Raw genomic sequence first — 25,045 nt, forward strand, 5'->3', positions numbered from 1 at the left:
TCTCTTTGAATTAGTCTCTATCCTTTTATAAATAAAGATATATTAGCCTCATAACTTTGGGAGATACCTTATCTTAAGACAATGTTTATTCACAAGCACTGCTACATCAGTGGACGCAGGGCTTATAAAAGGATTGGTCATGGTAGTGGATGACTCACTCTGTCCCAAGATCTCCCCAACAGTGTGGTTCCTTATTGCACTAAAAAACCCCCTTTAATGCCCCACTCAAGTGTTGCTTCCTCAACCAGGCTTGTTCTCTGCTTTCCCGATCACTGTCAGAATAAATCATAGCCCTCTCTGTTCTCTCTCTGTGAGTCCCCACATTCTGCCCTGTGTTAGAGAAAATTGCTTGCATAATTGTCTTCTCTGTGAGGCCAGAAGTTCCTTGAAGTCAGGGACTTTGTTGTGTTCCCCAGTGTTAAACTTCCTTGAACACATCAAATACTCGGTACATATTTAATCAACAAACGAATGACTGAAAGAGTGAAGGTTGGGTTGTCTAGACATTGGCACTTCCAACCCATGAGCTCACTCAGGGAAGCACACAAGGCCCCAGGCACAAATGCCCTAGGGAGGATCTCTTTGTTAAAATCCACTTTAAATTTCTGCCTCCTTTTTAATAGAGGAACTGCAAGATTTACCATGCGGAATTGAATGAAGTCAAGATGCATGCAGCTAGAGAAACATTTCCCTTAGATTGTCAAGGAAGGGGGATCCTGGGTTTCAGAAGCCCAGAAGGGGAGGTCTTCTTTTGGTCTCTTTGAAAGTTGCTTCTAGAAGCTTTGGCTTTGCTTATCTGGAGCCCTGGACCTCGTTGAAATAAGTTGGTGGCAAGTCCACTGGTTCTGGGATGACCCCTGGGTTTGCCACACAGATATTCGGGAGGACCACACCCACCTGGAAAACACGGGTGCACAGGAGGTGCACTAATAAGGGTGAGAGAAGGACCAGGCAGGCATGGAGGCCTTTACGCCCTGCGAGACTTCTCCTGCTCCTGGGCAGGAAGGGGAAGCATGGAGATCCCTTTAGTCTCCACCCTCTTTGGGGAATCTTCCCACCCACCGAGGAGCCTCTGGACTCACGTAGTTGTGCTGACAGCAGACCAGCTGGCAGCCAAAGCGGGAAGATGCACATGCTACGCAGAACTCCAGGAGGCAGAAGATGAGCAGCATACCAGAAATAGCCATGCCAGGGGTCTGGAACCAGAGCGAGTAGGACGTCAGGAGTGCTGGTCCAGGCGTCCGAGGTCTGGCTCCAAGTGGGGCTCTGCAGGGGACTGTCCCTGTGGCTCTGAGGAAGTCCCCTAACCTCGTCTCACCAGGTTTTTGTGAGGGTCAAGTGTGTTTGTAAAAGAATCGTTACTTGAACACTTACTACTGGCACTACTACTTCCTTCTCTAAGGGGAAGGGTAGTCATCTTTTAGGAAAACACCTCGATCATGTGACTGGGAAGGAGAGGATGGGCTGCCGGGCAGATGGAGGGGCTGAATCTACAAGGACTTGTCTGTAGCTGCGCTCACTTGTCAGTCCCAGAGTCACAAGTCTCATGTGGCTGTTGGACATTTGGGAAGCGGCTAGTCCCAAAGTGAGATGTGCATGATACACACCAGAGTTCAAAGACCGAGTACCCAAAATGCAAAATATCAAATTGATAATTTTTTACACAGATTACATGTTGAAATGACCATTTTGGATATATTGGGTTAAATAAAATACTAAAATTAATTGCACTTGTCTCTTTTTCTTCTTTTTTTTTAAGGTGGTGACTAGAAAATTTAAAATCAGACATGCAACTCACGTTATATTTCTATTGGTCAGCACAGGTTGGTACATTATGATCCATGGGCCAAATCCTGGCTGCTGCTTATTTGTGTAAGTAAAGCTTTATCAGAACACAGCCATGCTCATTGCTTATGTATTTTCTATGGCTGCTTTCCCACTGTAGGATAGGGTTGAGTAGTTGCAACAGAAACCAGAGGGCCTGCAAAGTCTTAAATATTTATTCTTTGGCCCTTTGCAGAAAACTTTTGCTGACTGCTTGTCCACAGTCACAGGCAGGGAGGTGAGAATGTGAGCAGCTGGAGGCACATGTGTGTTATAATTGCATTTAATTCTGCCAATGTTATAAGGTAGGTACTGTTTTATAAAGGTAGAAACTAAGACTAAGAAAAGTCACGTGCTCAAAGTAGCACAGCAGTAAAGCTATAGGTCGGGGGCTTTACACACTGTTCTGATTCTTCTCTACAGTGCTGGGTGAAGAAGCTTGGTTTGGGCCTTCTAACAATTTGGTAAACCTAACTAAATCAGAACTCAGAGGAACGTTGGTTCAGCGGGGTACTTACCATGCCCCAGGTGGCATAGTGGGAATAAGAGAGAGAGTAGGCATAGGTGGGGGCGAGACTCATATCCATGATGAAGAGTATGATTCCAACCACAGAACAGATTGCACTGACGATGTTCAAGCCCAAGCTGCCATTCAGCTGAAGAAGACACAGAGGATCAGGGTGGGAGAGGAAAATTATTGTTGCTGAGATGAACAGAGACTAAACAAGTGCTTCTTAATGTGAATCTCTAGAACCTTAATTCTGTAGTAAGGAAAGAGATGTTCTGTGCAAAAAAGTGTGTGGGTAAATTAACTTTGAAAAAAAGCTGGGTTGAACAAAGTTAAATAGGTCTTTGCTGTAAGACTTGTCAAAGCCTTTAACAAGGATTATGGATCTTCCAGAGAGCAGACTACTAAATAGAGGTTTCCCCAAGTTTACCTACTCATCTTCACAGAGTATCTCATGGGACAAGTGTCCCTAGGACAACTCTTTGGGAAACACTCAACCTGCTTATCCTGTGTGAGATAGGTAGGAAGCTCAGCCCCTGTGTCTTGGGATATGACAGGCTCTGATCCTTTATGATTCTGGGCCATGTGCAGAAAGACATGCCCAGAATTTTGAGCTTCCCTTTGGAGATTTTCAAATAGGTCTCATCTGGCACAGGGACCTGGCCATCCTGAGGCCCTTCACCCTAGACAACCTGCTTGTGAAAGAAAAAAAGGTACTTTCTTGGTCTATTGCTAGGGGACCTTGTTCATGTGGTTAGCAGAGCTCGCTTGGCTGGATTCCTTAGGGAAGCAGGTGGTTGACCTTCCCCTGGCTTCCCTGCAGAAATGGCTGGAGGCCTGCTCTGTGTGCCCCAGGCACCGTCAGTGCCTGCTCATCTGGAGTGGAGCCTGAGCCCCCAGGAGCTTTGTGACTCCTCCTGTAGGCACCTCTTAGGGACACTGTTCTGTGTCTGCCTTAATTCAGGTGGCTGTGTTGCCCTTTCCTCCCCAGAATCTTCTGGACTCCTTCCTACCATGACTCTGTCCAGGTTCATGTGGTCCTGCATGTGAGTATGAGTGAGCACGTGTGTCAGTGCCCTGCGTCTGGTTAGATGTAAGTGAGAGGATGAGGGAGGGATTGTGTTAACCTTCTTTTCCCCAGAGTGTTCTCCTATAGGTCTCTGCTGGGAGAGCCTGTGTCAGGAGGTGACTTACCAGGCAAGAAGATTTTGGCTGATTTTCTGCTGACACTGAGAGGGATCCTGAAACAATGAACTGGCACAGAAGAGAGGAGGTTTAGAAAAAGTCCCCAGGTTAGCGTTCCATCTTCCAGCCTCCAGGATTCTGGTCACACATATTCTCTTGTACACACTAGGTTCCTGTGCTGGGGCCTCCAAGTCAACATGGGAGGAAGGAAGGAAGGAAGGGAGGGAGGGAAGGAAGAAAGGGAGGGAGGGAAGGAAAGGAGGGGAGGGGGAGGGAGAAGTAGACTCTCCGCTGAGCAGGGAGCCCAACGCAGGGCTGGATCCCAGGATGCTGAGATCATGACCTGAGCTGAAGGCAGACGCTTAACTGACTGACCCACCCAGGTACCCCCAGACCCTGTGTTCTTAACCCTTATCCCACATACCCTCCCACTCAGGGTAGATGCATGTGCCATGGGGTGGAAATGGTTTTATAATGAAAAGTTACTCTAGCTTCCTATGCCTTTTAAAGGGAATGGTATTTTTTCCTAAATGTGGAAAAATAAATCTCATTCTTATACCCTTCTGTTTATAGAGACTTGATGGGGAGGGAAGGGAACAAGAGGCTGGCCTTCTGAGGTCCCTTCGGGTCCTTTTAAGGTGCCAAAGAATATGGGCCTTTGTTTTTGAAAAGGACATTCATGATCTTTAGGAAATACATAGTCCTGGAGTCAAAAAGGCAACCAAGAACAAAACTGCCCTGCAGGTATAAAAGGGGGGGATGGTCACGAGAGCTGATCAACCTGGCAGAAGGGAAGATGCCAGGGAAATTTCCAGGCACTTAAAAGTACTCACTAGCATCCAATGCTCAATAGCAAGCCATTCTGTGGCCATGGTGTTAGCCACTCCATTGTCCCAAACTCCATTAAAATGGGTTATACAAACGCAGGGCTGGGGGAGAGGAATAGGGGCTGAGTTCCAAGTCTGAGTCCATGCAAAGCAGAGAGAGGACCACAGCCTCAGTGAATGAGACCCAGAAGGAAACAAGAAAGAGTAGGTACTAGAGAAAGATTCTCCCAAGAACATGAGCCTGCCATTTTGCAGGTGTTATGTGGGTATGAGGGTGGGGGATAACACTAGGCGATTTCATTTAAATGTCATGGGATAAGGGGAGGACTTTGATTATCTAGGTTACTCTGGAGTTTTGCTATTTGTGAGAAAAGTTGCTTTGAATCATAGATAGGTGTGTGAGTCCAGAGACAAAGACTGTAACAGCAGAGAGAAAAAGGACGTGGGAGGGAGGACAGGGAGAAGGAAGGAGTGTGTGTGTGTGTGTGTGTGTGTGTGTGTGTGTGTAGCTGCGAGGATGCTAGGGAGAATGCAAAAGATTCAAAAAAGCAGTAAATTGGAGAAGAGAAAGGATCTGTGTTTTTTAACCTTTTATGGAGTCATAAATCACCCTGAGAATCTGATGAAACCTATGGACTTTTCCAGGAAAAAAAAAATACATATCTAGCATACCAAATATTTTGCCAAAATGGGGACTCTGAAGCCCATCTGTGGACTCCAGGTTGAGTGCCCATTGCTTAATGACTGTTCTGTGCCTGGGCAGCCACTCTCAACCACTGGTCAAGTGTTCTCCTGGAGCTCAGGCTGTGGGCCTATGTTGAACAACACTTGAAAGCTATTACCAATACATCTTTTTACACATGGACATTGTTGTATGAGTTGGAAAAAGGTGCCACTCCTGGGTTGATGAATGAGAAGAAAGTTCCCTGACCTGTGGGGTGAGCCAATTAGAAAATGTGCCCACTCTGGGTGAATGGCACCTTGTAGGGCTGTCACTTGGTGTTATGGCTGAACAGTGTCCCCTCAAAATTCATCTTTTGAATCCTAACCCCCCAGTACCTCAGAATGTGACTATATTTGGAGATGGGGCCTTTAAGTCTTAGTGAGATCATTAGTGTGGCTCTAATCCAATATGACTGGTGTGCTTATGTGAAGAGGGGATTATTAGGACATGGACACACTGAGACCACATGGAGACACAGAGAGAAGGTGGCCATCTGCAAGCCAAGGAGAGAGGTCTCAGAAGAAACAACCCTGGTGACACCTTGATTTTGGACTTCCAGCCTCTGAACTGTGAGAGAATGCATTTCTGTTGTGTAGGCCACTCAGTCTGTGCTGTTTGTCACAGCAGCCTTAGCAAACTAACATGCTTGGTAAGCAATGCCTGGGCTGGATTCACACCCCGCTTGTTCCCTTGGCTGGGAACCTGCTGCAAGGTGCAAGCCACACAACTTGACAAGGTGGCCTTGAGTGTGTTGGCACATTCTGGGAACTCACTCGTGGGGTGGGGTGACTCACATTACTTACCCAGATGCCTCCCCAGAAGGGAAAGCCTCCATAGAGTGAGATAGCTGTGTAGTGTCCAGAGAGTACGGTGGCCATGATGGAACCGAGGCCAATGTGTATCAGGCCAATCAGGATCTGGATGGCCTGTCAGGAGAGCCACAGGCTGAAGCCTTTGTTTCTGAGGCTGGATCCTGCCTCCCCTTTGTGCCTCCTTTTTATTTTAATAAATCTTTTGTTTTCCTAGTCTAAAAAGTAATATGAAAAATATAAAAATGAAATAAAAACTTCCCATAATTACTTTCTACTCAGAGAAAACATCCCACTTACATTTTGGTATATAACCTTCCATTATTCTTTTCAAATGTATATATCAATAACACAAGATGGTTCTGGGAGGGAGAGGGAGAAGGAAGATGGCAGAAGAGTAGGGGACCTGCGTTTCATTTCCCTTGAATTCAGCTAGATAGCTATCAAATCATTCTGAACACCTGTGAATTCAACCTGAGATCTAAGAAAAGAATTGCTTCAATTCTACAGATAGAAAAGCGACCACTTTTTCAAGGTAGGAGGTCCAGGGAAGTGAATGTGAGGGGATATATCAGAAGATAAACCATGGGAGGAGGGAGCCTGTGTAAGCTGGCTAGGGGAAATGATATTGCAGTGGAGCACAAAATCAGAACTTTTAGAAGTCTGTGTTTGTGACGGATATCCCTGCCTGAAAGGTGCTCAGGTGGTGAAGTGGGGCAGAGTCCTAGGTGGGACAGTGTGGTCTCAGGGTCCCCAGGGTCACAGAAAGAGTGGGGGTATCTGAGAGTGGCAGAGTTCCCAAGCATTGGAGTGGGAACCTGGCTACAATCAGGGAGCCCCTGAGTGGCCTCTCAGCTCAGTGTTGCCATAAATCTCGAACTGTGGCATGATTGGGTGACTATTCTCCAAGCTACAAGTGTCTCCAAGTGACAACTGCTGGGAGACCCTGCCACAATCAGGCAACTGCTCCTGGAGCAGGGACCCAGAAAGCAGCAGGGCCTTGGTGAGATGCCCTCCCTCCCCTAGGAGGATTGGTGTGGGTGTGCACTGCAGGAGTCTACAGAGTTTGGCATACACAATAGGGATTGACTGCTTTTCCCTGAGGGTGCCCTGAAGAGTGGGGGCAGAGATCATTCAGCTCCAGGGCTGGAGATGGGGCACTGCCTTTTTTTTTTTTTTTTTTTTTTAATCCTCTAAAGCAGCATGAAAAGCCTTCAGGCTTCCTTTTACTGTATTCAATTATATATATATATAATTTTTGTTTTCTCTACAATTTTGGGACTTAGTATCTTCTAACAAACAGACCAAAATACACCTAGGTCCAAGTAGATCATCCTGTTTTGTCCAGGTGTGAGATTATATTCTCTCTTTTTCCCCTTTTTTGGTTTCTGACCTCTTCAGATTTGCCTAGTGTGTATTTCACTGGGGTCGTGGTTGACATTTTTAATTTTATTCTCTCATTCATCTGTTCTTCTCTGAACAAAATAACTAGAGGGAGAAATTCACAACAAAAGAAAGAACCAGATGTAATACTCTGCCATACATTTAATCGATATGGATATAAGTAAAATGTCAGAACTAGAATTCAGAATAACGATTATAAAATTACTAGCTGGGATTGAAAAAAGCATAAAATACACTGGAGAATCTCTTAATGCAGAAATAAAATCTAATCAGGCCAAAATAAAAAATGCTTTAACTGAGATGTAGTCTAAAATGGATGTTCTAACAGCTAGGGTAAATGAGACAGAAGAGAGAGTCAGTGACATAGAAGACAAAATTATGGAAAAAAGGAAGCTGAGGAAAAGAGAGAAAAACAACTAATGGACCATGACAGGAGGCTTTGAGAAATCAGCAATACCACAAAGCAAAACAACATTAGAATTGTTGGTGTCCCAGAGGAAGAAGAGAGAGAGGGACAGAAGCTATCTTAGGGGAAATCATAGCTGAGAACTTCCCTAATCTGGGGAAGGAAACAGGCATTCAGTCCAGGAGGCACAGAGAACTCCCCTCAAAATCAATAAAAATAGATCAACACCCAGACATATAATAGTGAAGTTTGCAAATTTCAGACATAAAGAGAACATTCTGAAAGCAGCCTGAGACAAGAGGTACTTAAAGTACAAGGGTAGGAACATTAGACTGGCAGCAGACCTAGCCACAGAGACTTGGCAGGTCAGAAAGGGCTGGCATGATATATTCAGGGTACTAAATGAGAAAAACATGCAACCAAGAATACTTTATCCAGCAAGGATAATCCATTCATTCAGAATAGAAGGAGAGATAAAGAGCTTCCAGGGCCATCAGAAACTAAAAGAATTTGTGATCACTAAACCAGCCCTGAAAGAAATATTAAAGGGGATCCTGTAAGCAAAGAGAGACCCAAAAGGAACATAGACCAGAAAGGAACAGAGACAATATACAGAAACAGGGACTTTACAGGCAATGTAATGGCACTAAATTAATATCTTTCAATAGTTACTCTGAATGTAAATGGACTAAATGCTCTAATAAAAAGACACAGGTTATCAGATTGGATAAAAAAGCAAGACTCATCCATATGGTGTCTACAAGAGACTCATTTTAGACCTAAAGACACCTCCAGATTGAAAGTGAGGGAGTTGAGAACTATTTATCATGTTAATGGACATCAAAAGAAAACTGGGGTAGCAATCCTTATATCAGACAAATTAGATTTTAAACCAAAGACTGTAGTAAAGGATGAAGAGGGACACTATATCATACTTAAAGGGTCTATGCAACAAGAAGATCTAACAATTATAAATATTTATGCTTCTAACTTGGGAACAGTGGATTATATCAACCAACTAATAACAAACCTAAAGAAACACATTGATAATAATATAATGATAGTAGGGGACTTTAACACCCCACTCACAGCAATGGACAGAAGATCAACAAGGAAACAAGGGCTTTGAATGTTACACCGGATCAGATGGACTTCACACGTATATACAGAGTATTCCATCCTAAAGCAAAAGAATACACATTCTACTCAAGTGCACATGTAACATTCTCCAGAATAGATCACATAATGGATCACAAATCAGGTCTCAACCACTACCAAAAGATTGGGATTATTCCCTGCATATTTTCAGAACACAATGCTTTGAAATTTGAACTCAATCACAAGAGGAAATTTGGAAGGAACTAAAATATTTGGAGGTTAAAGATATCCTACTAAAGAATGAATGAGTCAACCAGGAAATTAAAGAAGAATTTAAAAAATTCATGGAAAAAAATGAAAATGAAAACACAGCTGTTCAAAACCTTTGGGATGCAGCAAAGGTGGTCCTAAGAGGGAAGTATATAGCAGTACAAGCCTTTCTCAAGAAATTAGAAAAGTCTCAAATACACAAGCTAAACTTACACCTAAAGAAGCTGAAGAAAGAACAGCAAATAAAGCCTAAACCAAGCAGAAGAAGAGAAATAATAAAGATCAGAGCAGAAATCAATGAAATAGAAACTAAAAGAACAGTAGAACAAATCAATGAAACTAGAAGATGGTTCCTTGAAAGAATTAATAAGATTAATACCCATAGCCAGACTTATCAAAAAGAAAAGAGAAAGGACCCAAATTAATAAAATCATGAATGAAAGGGGAGAGATCATGACCAACACCAAGGAAATACAAACAATTATCAGAACATATTATGAGCAGCAATATGCCAACAAATTAGGCAATCTGGAAGAAATGGATGCATTCCTAGAAACATATAAACTACCAAAACTGAAACAGGAAGAAGTAGAAAACCTGAACAGACCCATAAGCAGCAAGGAAATTGAAGCAGTAATCAAAACTCTCCCACCAAACAAGAGTACAGGTCCAGAAGGCTTCCCAGGGGAATTCTACCAAACATTTAAAGAATTAATACCTATTCTTCTGAAGCTGTTTCAAAAAATAGAAATGGAAGGAAAACTTCCAAACTCATTTTATGAGGCCAGCATTACCTTCATCCTAAAACTAAAAAGGAGAATTACAGACCAATATCCCTGATGAACATAGATGCCAAAATTCTCACCATGATACTAGCCAATAGGATCCAACGGTACTTTAAAAGGGTTATTCACCACGACCAAGTGGGATTTATTCCTGGGCTGCAAGGTTGGTTCAACCTCTGCAAATCAATCAATGTGATACATCACATTAATAAAAGAAAGGACAAGAACCATATGATCCTCTCAATTGATACAGAAAAAGCATTTGGCAAAATACAGCATCCTTTCTTGAATAAAACTCTCCACAGTGTAGGGATAGAGGGAACATACCTCAATATTAAAATATCCATCTATGAAAAGCCCACAGCAAATATCTTCCTCAATGGGGAAAAACTGAGAACTTCTCCCCTAAGGTCAGGAACATGACAGGGATGCCCATTCTCACCACTGTTGTTCAACATCATACTAGAAGTCCTAGCCTCAGCAATCAGACAACAAAAAGAAATAAAAGGCATTCAAATTGGCAAAGACGAAGTCAAACAATCACTCTGCTTTATGTAGAAAACCCAAAAGACTCCACCCCAGAATTGCTAGAACTCATACAGGAATTCAGCAAAGTTGCAGGATATAAAATCAATGCACAGAAGTCAGTTGCATTTCTATACACTAGCAATGAGACAGAGAAAGAGAAATTAAGGAACTGATCCCATTTACAATTGCACCAAAAACCATAAGATACCTAGAAATAAACCTAACCAAAGAGGTAAAGGATCTATACTCTCAAAACTACAGAACACTTATGAAAGAAATTGAGGAAGACACAAATAGATGGAAAAACATTCCATGCTCATGGATTGGAAGAATAAATATTGTTTAAATGTCTATGCTACACAGAGCAATCTACGCTTTCAATGCAATCCCTATCAAAATACCATCAACATTTTTAACAGAGCTGGAGCAAACAATCCTAAAATTTGTATGGAACCAGAAAAGACCCCGAATAGCCAGAAGAATGTTGAAAAAGGAAACCAAAGCTGGTGGCATCACAATGCCAGACTTCAAGCTGTATTACAAAGTTGTAATCCTCAGTTGTGTATAACACCCAGTGCTCATCACAACATGTACCCTCCTTAATACCCTCACCTGGTTACCCCAACTAATGAATTGTTCAACACTACATCAAAAACTAATGATGTACTACATGTTGGCTAATTGAACATAATAATAAAAAATAAAAAATTAAAAACAAAACAAAACAAAACAAAACAAAACCCAAAGCTGTAATCCTCAAGACAATATGATACTGGCACAAAAACAGACACATAGATCAATGGAACAGAATAGAGAACCTAGAAATAGGCCTTCAACTCTGTGGTCAACTAATCTTTGATAAAGTAAGAAAGAATATCCAATGGAAAAAGGGCAGTGTCTTTAACAAATGGTGTTGGGAAAATTGGACAGCCACGTGTAGAAGAATGAGACTGGACCATTTCTTACACTATACACAAAGATAAACTCAAAATGGATGAAAGACCTCAATGTGAGACAGGAATTCATCAAACTCCTAGAGGAGAACACAGGCAGCAACCTCTTTGACCTTGGCCATAGTAACTTCTTGCTAGACACCTCTCCAAAGGCAAGGGAAACAAAAGAAAAATGAACTATTGGGACTTCATCAAGATAAAAAGCTTCTGCACAGCAAAGGAAACAGTCAACAAAACTAAAAGGCAACCTACTGAATGGGAGGAGATATCTGCAAATGACATATCAGATAAAGGGCTAGTATCCAAGATGTATAAAGAACTTATCAAACTCAACACCCAAAGAAAAAATAATCCAGTCAAGAAATGGGCAGAAGACATGAACAGACACTTCTCCAAAGAAGACATACAAATGGCTAACAGACACATGAGAAAATGCTCCACATCACTGGGCATCAGGGAAATACAAATCAAAAGTACAATGAGATACCATACCAGTTAGAAAGGCTAAAATTAACAAGACAGGGAACAACAAGTGTTGGTGAGGATGTGGAGAAAGGGGAACCCTCCTACACTCTTGGTGGGAATGCAAGCTGGTGCATTCGCTCTGGAAAACAGCAGGGAGGTTCCTCAAAAAGTTAAAATTAGAGCTACCCTATGACCCAGTAATAATAGCCCTACTATGTATTTACCCCAAAGATACAAATGTAGTGATCTGAAGGGGAACCTGCACTCCAATGTTTAAAGCAGCAATGTCCACAATAGCCAAACTATGGAGAGAGCCCAGATGTCCATTGACAGATGAATGGATAAAGAAAATGTGGTATATATATACAATGGAATACTACTCAGTCATCGTAAAGGATGAAATCTTATCATTTACATTGAAGTGGATGGAACTGGAGGGTATTATGCTGAGCGAAGTAAGTCAATCAGAGAAAGACAATTATCATATGGTTTCACTCATATGAGGGTTATAAGAAACAGTGCAGAGGATCATAGGGGAAGGGAGGGAAAAACAGGATGGAAAGAAATCAGAGAGGAAGAAAAACCATGAGAGACTCTTAACTATAGGAAAGAAACTGAGGGTTGCTGGAGGGGAGGTGGGTGGGGGAATGGGGTAATTGGTAATGGGCATTAAGGAGGGCACGGATGTGATGAGCACTGGTGTTATATGCAACTGATGAATTATTGAACTCTACATCTGAAACTAATGATATTCTATATGTTGGCTAATTGAATTAAAATATAAATTGGGGATGAAATAGCCATGGGGGTGGTGGTGGTGGAACACAAGATGGTTCTGTACATTTAACTTAATATTTTATCAGGTACACATCCCTGTGGTATTAAGTGTTCTTCAAACACATTTTTAAAAAGCTGCCTGATTCCATCATGTGATGTTTTGTGGAGTAATTGGAACAGAGATATTGAACAGTTAAGACTGTTTTTGTATTTTCATAAAATAATATTGTAATGAACATCCTTGTGGATAAATCTTTGTGTTCATCTATTATTTATTTAGGATATTTTTATGGATTGAATTGTGTCTGCCTCTCCCCCACCAAATTAACATATTGAAATTCTAATCCCCAGTACCTGATAATATGACCTTATTTGGAAATAGGGTTGTTGCAGATGTAATTAGGTAATATGAAGTATTATGGGAGTAGGGAGTGTCCCTAATCCTATATGATGCTGTCCCTTCAAAAGAATGACATGAAGAGACACACAAGCACACAGGGGAATTCCATGCATACCAAGATTGGGGTTGTGCTGTCACAAGCCAAGGAAATACCAGAAGTTGGGAGAAAGGCCTGGAACAGAACTTCCCCTAGTGCCTTTGCGGGAGCATGGTCCTGTGGTCAACTTCACTGCAAACTTCTGGACTCCAGAACTGTGAGACAATTTCTGTTGTTATAAGCCACCCAGGTTGTGGTACTTTGTTATGACAGTCCTAGGAAACTAACATAGATACACTCTTCCACAAATGGTATATATACATATACATAGATATATTAGGTATGTATATATATGTGTGTGTATATACTACAAACACGGCAGCAAATTCAAATATATTATTTCCTTAAAATTTTTTTCTTTGTTTTGTTTTATTTTTTAATTTTATTATGTTATGTTAGTCACCATACAATACATCATTAGTTTTTGATGTGGTGATCCACGATCCATTGTTTTCATATAACACCCAGTGCTCCATGCAGTATGTGCCCTCCTTAATACCCACCACCGGGCCAACCAATCCCCCCACCCCCCTCCCCTCTAAAACCCTGTTTGTTTCTCAGGTCCATAGTCTCTCATGGTTCATCTCTCCCTCCAATTCCCCCCCCCCATTTTTCCCTTCCTTCTCCTAATGTCCTCCATGCTATTCCTTATGTTCCACAAATAAGTGAAACCATATGATAATTGACTTTCTCTGCTTGACTTATTTCACTTAGCATAATCTCCTCCAGTCCCATCCATGTTGATGTAAAAGTTGGGTATTCATCCTTTCTGATGGCTGAGTAATATTCCACTGTATATATGGACCACATCTTCTTTATCCATTCATCTGTTGAAGGGCATCTTGGCTCTTTCCACAGTTTGGCTATTGTGGACATTGCTGCTATGAACATTGGGGTGCATATGGCCCTTCTTTTCACTACATCTGTGTCTTTGGGGTAAATACCCAGTAGTGCAATTGCTGGGTCATAGGGTAGCTCTATTTTTAACTTTTTGAGGAACCTCCACACTGTTTTCCAAAGTGGCTGTACCAACTTGCATTCCCACCAACAGTGTAAGAGGGTTCCCCTTTCTCCACAACCTCTCCAACATTTGTTGTTTCTTTCCCTGTCCATTTTTGCCATTCTAACTGGTGTAAGGTGGCATGTAAATGTGGTTTTGATTTGAATTTCCCTGATGGCTAATGATGATGAACATTTTTTCATGTGTCTGTTAGCCATTTGTATGTCTTCTTCAGAGAAGTGTCTTTTCATATCTTCTGCCCACTTTTTGACTTGATTATTTGTTTTTTGGGTGTTGAGTTTGAGAAGTTCTTGGATAGATCTTGGATACCAGACCTTTATCTGTAGTGTCATTTGCAAATATCTTCTCCCATTCTGTGGGTTGCCTCTTTGTTTTGTTGACTGTTTCCTTTGCTGTGCAGAAGCTTTTTATCTTGATGAAGTCCCAAAAGTTCATTTTTGCTTTTGTTTCACTAGCTTTTGGAGATGTATCTTGAAAGAAATTGCCGTAGGCGATGTCAAAGAAGTTACTGGCCTATGTTCTCCTCTAGGATTTTGATAGATTGCTGTCTCACATTGAGGTCTTTCATCCACTTTGAGTTTATCTTTGTGAATGGTGTTAGAGAATGGTCGAGTTTCATTCTTCTGCATGTGGCTGTCCAATTTTCCCAGCACCATTTATTGAAGAGACTGTCTTTTTTCCATTGCATGTTTTTTCTTGCTTTGTCAAAGATTACTTGACCACAGAGTTGAGGGTCCATATCTGGGCTCTCTATTCTGTTCCATTGGTCTATATGTCTGTTTTTGTGCCAGTACCATGCTGTCTTGGTGATCACTCCTTTGTAATATAGCTTGAAATTGGGCAACGTGATGCCCTCAACTTTGTTTCTCTTTTTCTACATTTCCTTGGCGATTCGGGGTCTTTTCTGATTCCATACAAATTTTAGGATTGTTTGTTCCAGCACTTGGAAAAATGTCATTGGAACTTTGATCGGGATGGCATTGAAGGTATAGATTGCTCTGGGTAGCATAGACATTTTAACAATGTTTATTCTTCCAATCCATGAGCATGGAATATTTTTCCATCTTTTTGTGTCTTCTTCATTTTCTTTCATGAGTGTTCTGTAGTTCCTAGAGTATAGATCCTTTACCTCTTTGGTTAGGTTTATTCCGAGGTATCTTATGGTTTTTGGTGCTATTGTAAATGGAATCGTTTCTTTAATTTCTCTTTCTACAGTTGCATTGTTAGTGTATAAGAAAGCAACTGATTTCTGTGCATTGATTTTGTATCCTGCCATATTACTGAATTGCTGGATGAGTTCTAGTAATTTGGGGGTGGAGTCTTTTGGGTTTTCCACATAAATTATCATGTCGTCTGTGAAAAGACAGAGTTTGACTTCTTCTTTGCCAATTTGAATACCTTTTAATTCTTTTCGTTGTGTGATTGCTGTTGCTAGGACTTCTAGTACTATGTTGAATAATAGTGGTGAGAGTGGGCATCCTTGACGTGTTCCTGATCTTAAGGGAAAGGCTCTCAGCTTTTCCCCATTGAGGATGATATTCGCTGTGGGTTTTTCATAGATGGATTTTATGAACTTGAGGAATGTTCCCTCTATCCCTATACTCTGGAGAGTTTTAACCAGGAAAGGATGTTGTATTTTGTCAAATGCTTTTTCTGCATCAATTGAGAGGACCATATGGTTCTTCTCCCTCCTCTTATTAATGTGTTCTATCACATTGATTGATTTGTGAGTGTTGAACCACCCTTGCATCCCGGGGATAAATCCCACTTGGTCGTGGTGGATGATCCTTTTAATGTATTGTTGGATCCTATTAGCTAGGAATTTGTTGAGGATTTTGGAATCCATATTCATCAGGGATATCAGTCTGAAATTCTCCTTTTTGATGGGGTCTTTGCCTGGTTTGGGGATTAAGGTAATGCTGGCTTCATAGAATGAGTTTGGAAGTTTTCCTTCTGTTTCTATTTTTTGAAACAGCTTCAGTAGAATAGGTATTATTTCTTCTTTGAATGTTTGGTAGAATTCCCCAGGGAATCCATCAGGCCCTGGACTCTTGTTTTTTGGGAGGTTTTGGATCACTGCTTCAATCTCGTTACTGGTTATTGGCCTATTCAGGTTGTCAATTTCTTCCTGTTTCAGTCTTGGCAGCTTATAGGTTTCCAGGAAGGCCTCCATTTCATCCAGATTGCTCAGTTTATTGGCATATAGTTGTTGATAATAGTTTCTAATAATTGTTTCTATTTCCTTGGTGTTAGTCGTGATCTCTCCCCTTTCATTCATAATTTTATTAATTTGGGTCCTTTCTCTTTTCTTTTGGGTAAGTCTGGCCAGTGGTTTATCGATCTTATTAATTCTTTCAAAGAACCAACTTCTAGTTTCGTTGATCTGATCTACTGTGTTTCTGGTTTCTAATTCATTGATTTCTGCTCTAATTTTAATTATTTCTCTTCTAATGCGTGGCTTAGGCATCATTTGTTGCTTTTTCTCTAGTTCTTTAAGGTGTAGAGTTAGTTGGTGAATTCGGGATTTTTCTATTTTTTTGAGTGAGGCTTGGATGGCTATGTATTTCCCCCTTAGGACCGCCTTTGCAGTATCCCATAGGTTTTAGACCGGTGTGTTTTTGTTCTCATTGATTTCCATGAATTGTTTAAGTTCTTCTTTGATTTCCTGGTTGACCCAAACATTCTTGAGCAGAGTGGTCTTTAGCTTCCAAGTGTTTGAATTTCTGCCAAATTTTTTTCTTGTGACTGAGTTCCAGTTTTAAAGCACTGTGGTCTGAGAATATGCAGGGGATAATCTCAATCTTTTGGCATCAGTTGAGACCTGATTTGTGACCCAGTATGTGGTCTATTCTGGAGAAATTTCCATGTGTGCTCAAGAAGAATGAGTATTCTGTTGTTTTAGGGTGGAATGTTCTGTACATATCTATGAGGTCCATCTGGTCCAATGTATCATTCAAAGCTCTTGTTTCCTTGTTGATTTTCTGCTTAGATGATCTGTCCATTGCTGAGAGTGGAGTATTGAGGTCTCCTACAATTAATGTATTGTTATCAATATGACTTTATTTTGGTTAACAGTTGGCTTATGTAGATGGCTGCTCCCACGTTGGGGGCATAGATATTTACAACTGTTAGGTCTTCTTGTTGGATAGACCCTCTAAGAATGATATAGTGTCCTTCTGTGTCTCTAATTACAGACTTTAGTTTAACATCTAATTTGTCTGATAAAAGAATTGCTACCCCAGCTTTCTTTTGAGGTCCGCTGGCATGGAAGATGGATCTCCATCCCTTCATTTTCAGTCTGGATGTATTTTTAGGTTCAAAATGAGTCTCTTGTAGGCAGCATATGGATGGGTCCTGTCTTTTTATCCAATCTGCAACCCTGTGCCATTTTATGGGAGCGTTTAGGCCATTCACGTTGAGAGTGATTATTGAAAGATATGAATTAATTGTCATCATGTTGCCTGTGAAGACGTTGTTTTTATAGACTGTCCCTGTAAATTTCTGTTGTATATCACTCTTGGGGTCTTTCTCCCTTTATAGAATCCCCCTTAATATTTCTTGCAGGGTCAGCTTAGTGGTCACATATTCTTTCAGTTTCTGCTGGTTGTGGAAGCTCTGCATCTCTCCATCCATTCTAAATGACAGCCTTGCCAGATAAAGTATTCTTGGCTGTATGTTCTTCTCATTTAGTACCCTGAATATGTCTTGCCAGGCCTTTCTGGCTTGCCAGGTCTCTGTGGATAGGTCTGACGTTATTCTGATGTTCCTCCCTCTGTACATAAGGAATCTCTTCCCCCTAACTGCCCTTAAGATGGTTTCCTTGGTTCTAAGATTTGCAAGTTTTACTATTACATGCCGGGGTGTTGGCCTGTTTTCCTTGATCTTGGGAGGGGTCCTCTCTGCCTCTAGGACGCGAATGTTTGTTTCATTCCCCATATTAGGGACGTTCTCAGCTACGATTTGCTCAAATACATCTAGTTCTCTCTCTCTATCCACTCCCTCTGGGATTCCAATTATTCTGACATTGGAATGCTTCATGGTGTCACTTATTTCTCTGATTCTATTTTCATGGATTCTGAGTTGTTTTTCCCTGGACTCCTCTTTTCCCTTTTTATCTATTATTGTCTTCCGGGTCGCTTATTCGTTCTTCTGCCTCAATTACCCTAGCTGTTAGATTATCTAGATTGGATTGGAGCTCATTGATAGCATTTTTAAGTTCTGCCAATTCAGCTTTCATTTCTGTCCTTAGAGACTCTATGTTGCCATTAATTGATTTCTCCATTCTAGCCATTGTCTTCACAGTTGCTAGCCTGAATTCCAACTCTGACATCTTGGTTATATCTGCATCCATTTGTAAATCTGCAGCGTAAGTCATAATCTCTGAGTGTTTTCTATTTTGGGGGTTCCTCCTCCTAGTCATTCTGTTGATGGGTGTTTGAGGGAATGCATAGAGTCCAAATTATTGACCAGAACCCAAGCAAGATGCACCTGTTTTCTTGGGACCTTAGGGTTGCTGGCCTCTTGTTTTCCCAGCCTGTCTTCTGGGGAAGGGGACCTGCTGTGCTGTTACTCAGGCAACCCTGTTTGGGTGGAGTTGCCCTGCCCCCCTGTGGCAGGGGATGGGCTCAGTGGGAATCAGTTTTTGGGGCTTTTGTTCTCTGGCGGCTTTCCTTGGCGGCTTTACGTATCTCTTCCACGAGTCAGAGCAGAAGAGACTGTTTCCAACCCTCTGCCTCAGACCAGAGAGACCACAGTCTGTTCTGCAGTGAGCTCTCCAGGCCACACCACGGCCAGGCACCCTCCCGCTGCCGTTTATCCTCTGATATCTGCCCATGGAATCACGGCTCCCCACTTCGTACCTCAAACCAACCACCTGCAATATTCTGCTTGTAGAGATCCAGATCTTCTTACATCTCAGGCTGGTTTCGTGGGTGCTCAGAGTGGTCTGGTAGATATCTAGCTCAATTCCGGGGACCAGTTGAAATAGGGTCCCCTACTCCTCCACCAGTGAATAGAATCTGGCACTCTCTGGCCCCAGCTGGGACATCTGCTGGGTGCGTGCCCCTCCATGTGCTCACTGTGCACCTGGCCAGCACCACCGCCCCCACCGCTTGGCTATTTCCTTAAATTTGTACAAATGGTAATAGCCTGTATACAATGTCTGTCCCCTATCTTTTCTTTCCATCAAAGATATATCCTGGGGGATGTCCATATCATTGCACAAAGAGATATCTTGTTCTCTTTAGAGCTGTACTACATTCTATCCTTTGAATAATACATTGATTTAGCCAGTATTATATTGATGGATATTTTGATTGTTTCCATTATGTTGTCATCACAAAGCATGTTGCAGTAAATAAGTTCATACACATCAGGCATATCTGCAGGACAGAGGCTCAGAAATGGAATTATTGAGTATTTTGTATATTTGGCAGATACAAATTGCCCTCTGTACAGGTTGTATCAACTGACACTCCCATGAGCACTAAGTGGGGGTGGAGCTAAGATCTGAGCTTAGGCTGTCTGGATTGGAATCCGTGATTGTCATTTTTCAGCTATGCAATGAAATGGGCCTCTCCTGGTCCTGTCCAGGATAGCCTTTCAGGAGAAAACTACTGTGAACTGTTATTTTGTTGGTGGTCTAAGCTGCTTTTTTCCCCTAATGGCTAAAGATTCCATTCAAGCGTTCTGGGTTTAGATTCCACCTTGTGGCTTGGTACTCCCACTTTTTTCCAGAGGCTACATGGATCAACATGGACACTGGCAACAGGACCAACATTGAAAACAAATGAACACAGGGGAAGGGAAGGAAAAATAAAATAACATGAAAATAGAGAGGGAGGCAAAACATAAGAGACACTGAACTCTAGGAAACAAACTGAGGATTGCTGGAGGGGAGCTGGGTGAGGGGAAGGGATAATTGGGTTATGGGCATTAGGGCATGTGATGTAATGAGCACTGGGTGTTATATGCAAGTGATGAATCTCTAAACTCTACCCCTGAAACTAATAGTACTGTATATGGTAATTAAATTGAATTTAAATAAAGAATAAAAAAAAAGGTAACCTCATGCCCTTTACCTCTCACACTCCCCCCATTCAGTCTCCCCTTGGCAACTCCACCCTTCAACAGTTAATCTATTTTCTCTCTGTATGGATTTGTCTATTCTGATGATTTAATATAAATAGAATAAATAAAAGAAAGGACTAACATTCAAATTTACCACCTTTTTTTGGTTACTCTTCTTCCTCTTTCTTAAAATGCCTAAGGCAGAAAATACAAGGCCCCATACTGAGACCCTGGTGATGTTGCACAGCTGAGATTTATGGTAGACCTGAGTTTGGCAAGGCTGGGTCAGCTCCAATGCTGCTTGCTGGATTTGGAGTTTCTGTATTGCCAAGCCTCCCCCCTTGTCTGACTCCAGCCAGTGAAGAAGGGGAAGGTGGAATTTTGAAATCAATAAACTGCCTGAGAAAAAGGGAGTCAGAGCATGTTAAGTGAGAATTGCAATTAACTTTAGTTTTATCTATGCCAGACCATATAGGAAACCAGGAAACACCTGTGTTGTATCCATGGTGTGTATCATGTGACTTGCACAGGCAAAATGAACAAGAACTGCTGCACTAGGCAATGAGTATCTCGATGGAATAGCCCATCACATTCACCTTTGTATTCCTACTCTCATATAACAGGCATTCAACAGATGCTTATTAAATGAACAAATGAAGTTGATGGGATGGCTAGAACTTTGTAAAACGGTCAACAGAAAGGACATATTACAGGCAGAGGGTATGGAGGGCAAAGGATGGAGGAGAGAGGTAAAGGATATATTTTGGGTATGGCTGAGAGTGGCAGAGCATTTTGTGGGAGAAGGACTTTGAAAGTAATAAGGATGAAAGGGTAGATGGAACCAAACTGCCTGTCTTTACCCATTTTTCTATCAGATTTCTGAACCTTTGTCTTTCGGTTTTCAAGAATCCTTTATATATTAGGGATATTAACTCTTCATCTGGGAATATCTTTTTTCCAAGTTTGACAACTGCCTTTTGACTTTGTTTATAGTGGTTTTTAATTATGTAAATTAAAAAATGTATGTAGTAAAATTTATCAACCTTTTGTTACTGTTATAGATTGAATGTTTGTATCCCTACCCTGTTCCTCAATTCATATATTGAAATGTAACTCCCTAAGGGATGATATATGGAGATGGGGCCTTTGGGAAGTGATTAGGGTGGAGCCCTCATGAATGGGATTCATACTTCCTGTTTCTGTCATGTATGGGATTAGTACCTTTATAACCTCAGAGAGCTCTCTAGCCCTTCTGCCATGTGAAGACACGGTAAGATGGACCATCTATGAACCAGGAAGTGGGTTTCCCCAAACACTAAATCTGCAGATGCCTTAATATTGGACTTCCCAGTCTCCAGACCATGAGAAATAAACTTGTTGTTTAAGCCACCTAGTCTATGGTATTTTTGTTACAGCAGCCAAAACAGGGTAAGAAAATGACCTATGGAGTTGAGTCTTTATTAGAAAGCCTTCCCAACACTAAGATTAAATAGGAATTCACCTGTGTTTTCTTCTAGTACTTGGATGGTTTAATTAGAAAAAAAATTCATAGATAATCCAAATAAGGTTCATTTTTCCCTCCAACAGTTAAGTGTTTGGTGTCAAAGTACATTTTTCCTAACACAATGCTTTCTTTACCCAAACTATTAATTTGGTTTTTAAGAATAATACAGTATGTATTTAGCTTTTTACATTTTACATTTTCTTTTTTAAATTTAAATTCAATTAGCCAACATATAGAACATCATTAATTTCAGATGTAGAGTTCAATAATTCATCAGTTGCATATAACACCCAGTGCTCATCACATCACATGCCCTCCTTAATGCCAATTACCAATTATCCCATCCCCTCACCACCTCCCCTCCAGCAACCCTCAGTTTCTTTCTTATAGTTAAGAGTCTCTCATGGTTTTTCTTCCTCTCTGATTTCTTTCCATTCTGTTTTTCCCTCCCTTCCCCTATGATCCTCTGCATTGTTTCTTATAATCCTCATATGAGTGAAACCATATGATGTCTTTCTCTGATTGACTTACTTCGCTCAGCATAATACCCTCCAGTTCCATCCACTTCAATTTAAATGGTAAGATTTCATCCTTTATGATGGCTGAGTAGTATTCCACTGTATATATATATATATATATATATATACACACCACATCTTCTTTATCCATTCATCTGTCAATGGACATCTGGGCTCTCTCCATAGTTTGTCTATTGTGGACATTGCTGCTTTAAACATTGGAGTGCAGGTGCCCCTTCAGATCAGTATATTTGTATCTTTGGGGTAAATATTTAGTAGGGCTATTTCTGGGTCATAGGGTAGCTCTATTTTTAACTTTATTTATTTATTTATTTATTTATTTATTTAATGTTCGATTAGCCAACATATAGTACATCATTAGTTTTTGATGTAGTGTTCCACAATTCATTAGTTGCATATAACGCCCAGTGCTCATCACTTCATGTGCCCTCCTTAATACCCATCACCTGGTAGGAAAAGGTAGTGAATGAATTACCTTCCCCTATTGACCTAGAGAGAACTGAGTATCCTTAAAAGGTTGTCTCTTTAGGCCAGCATTACCCTGACACAAAACCAGATAAAGATACTACAAAAAAAGAGAACTATAGGCCAATATCTCTGATAAACATAGATCCAAAAATCAGCAACAAAACATTAGCAAACTGAATCCAACAATAATTTAAAAATTCATTCACACAATCAAGTGGGATTTACCCCTGGAATGCAAGGGTGGTTCAATATTTGCAAGTGAATCAATGTGATACATCACATCAACAAGAGAAAGAATAAGGACCATATGATCATTTCAATGGATGCATTAAGGAAATGCAAATCAAAATCACAATGAGATATCACCTCACACCTGTCAAAATGACTAAAATAAAAAACATAAGGAACAGTAAGTGTTGGTGAGGATGTGGAGAAAAAGGAACCCTCGTGCACTGTTGGTGGGATTGCAAGCTGGTGCAACCACTGTGAAATACAGTACATAGCTTCCTCAGAAAATTAAAAATAGAATTAGCATATGATCCTATAATTCCACTACTGGATATTTACCCAAAGAATATGAAAACACTGGGTGCCTGGCTGCATAAGTCAGAAGAGCATGTGACTTTTGATCTCAGGGTTGTAAGTTCAGCCCTATGTTAGGTGTAGAGATTACTTAAAAAAAATAAACTTAAGAAAAAAGGAATATGAAAACACTAATTCAAAAAGATATGTGCACATCTATGTTTATTGCAGCATTATTTTACAATAGCCAAACTATGGAGGCAACCCAGGTGTCCATCCATAGATGAATGGATGAAGATGTGGTATATATGTGCAGTGGAATATTACTCAACCATAAAAGGAATGAAATCTTGCCATTTGCAACAACATGGGTAGGATCTAGAGGGCATAATACTAAGTGAAATAAGTCAGTCAGAGAAAGACAAATACCATATGATTTCACTCATATGTGGAATTTAAGAAACAAAACAAAGGAACAAATATAAATATAGAGAACTGATGGTTGCCAGAAGGGAGGTGGCTCCATGGTGGGGAGGGGGATGGTTGAAACAGGTGAAGAGTATTAAGAGTATACTCATCATGATGAGCACTAAGTAATGTATAGAATTTTTGAATCACTGTATTGTATACCTGAAACTAATATAGAACTATACTAAGTATATTTATATTAATATACTAGAATAAAAAAATAAAAGATTCAGTCTCCTTACACTGATTCCACCCATTCTGGGTATGCTGATGGCTTATGTGTATCTTTGTGCATACTTTTGTGCATTGTTGTACCATATGGGGTCCCGAAAGAAAACAAAAGGCAGTCTTAAAGTGTTTAGTTGTATATTAATGAAGGGACTATTTACAGAAGTGTGGGCAGAGTTATGGGAGCCAAAGGGGATGTTGACACATTGTTACTTCCCTTAAAGCTATAAGGGACAAGAGCCAGGGACTGTGTAGCTGTAGAAGCAAGAGCATAGCCAAGGATGTGAGCTGCCACATTTGTCACAGCTACTGCCAAAATTGAGCAGAAAAGGGGAGGGTAAACTCTGTTCTCTCCTTCCTCCAGCTTTTCAATTTCATTGGCTGAACACCACCAGAAGGACAAGAACAAGGGAGTATAGATGAGGCAGTCCACATAGGTCGGCCTCCCAGGGTACAGAGCTGGGCAGAGGGCTACGCTGGCTATCTCTCACCTGCCTCTCCACGTCTTCTCTCCATCCTTCTCTATTCTGTTGTGTCCCTGGAGAGTGATATTTATATGGATTTCATCAACAGGCACCCTTGCTCTCTGGCTTCTGATTGGTCTCCAACCACAGGACTTCCTGTTGGGAAATTGGAGGGGAGAAAAGGCAAATGATTTATTCTCTGTTTCCTCCCTGTGCTTTCGCCAAGGGCTGGTGGGTCCCTTGACCATGGGTCACAACTGTCCAAGTGGCCCTGTGAGTTTCTTCTCCTGGGTCTGCAGAACCACACTTTTCACTTGCATATTCCGGCTTCCAGGATTAGGATTTGCTCCTGATATTAACAACCTTGGGATATTATCCTATCACTTGTGGTTTCTCTATACCCTACCCACATTTTGCAGAAAGCCCCTCTATTAAATGTCCTCAAATTACCCCACTGGAATATTCTATCTCACCATTTACCTAACTGCTCTAAGGGCAGAAAATGGATGTGGTTGGGCAAGTCTCCTTCTTTGGTCTCCCCCCCCCCCAATGGAGGCAAGCATGATACTTATGACTCTACTTTTGAACTTGGAGTTCTACTCATGTGGATTAACACAAGGCTCCCAGTAAATACAAGATGACTTTTCCTCTCTTGGAGAAGGCCTGACTCATGGAAAGCTCAGAACAACTGTGTGAATATGA

The 25,045-nt window shown here is 41.1% G+C and overlaps 1 protein-coding gene across 1 annotated transcript in view; it reads right to left on the reverse strand.

Moving 5' to 3' along the window:
• Nucleotides 1–792: 792 nt before the first annotated feature.
• LOC123857951 (membrane-spanning 4-domains subfamily A member 8-like) overlaps nucleotides 793–25,045 on the reverse strand; it is a 42,796-nt gene continuing 18,543 nt past the window's right edge. The window contains exons 2-6 of the mRNA XM_064576605.1: nucleotides 5,872–5,994; nucleotides 3,527–3,586; nucleotides 2,343–2,480; nucleotides 1,083–1,196; nucleotides 793–897 (exon numbers count right to left, since the gene is read on the reverse strand). Coding sequence (XP_064432675.1) covers nucleotides 793–897; nucleotides 1,083–1,196; nucleotides 2,343–2,480; nucleotides 3,527–3,586; nucleotides 5,872–5,994 — 540 coding nt within the window. The remainder of the gene's footprint in view (nucleotides 898–1,082; nucleotides 1,197–2,342; nucleotides 2,481–3,526; nucleotides 3,587–5,871; nucleotides 5,995–25,045) is intronic.

This window comes from Mirounga angustirostris, unplaced genomic scaffold, assembly GCF_029215605.1.
Source record: "Mirounga angustirostris isolate CCGP_5_RB_7025 unplaced genomic scaffold, mMirAng1.0.hap1 SCAF_13, whole genome shotgun sequence".
NCBI lineage: Eukaryota > Metazoa > Chordata > Mammalia > Carnivora > Phocidae > Mirounga > Mirounga angustirostris.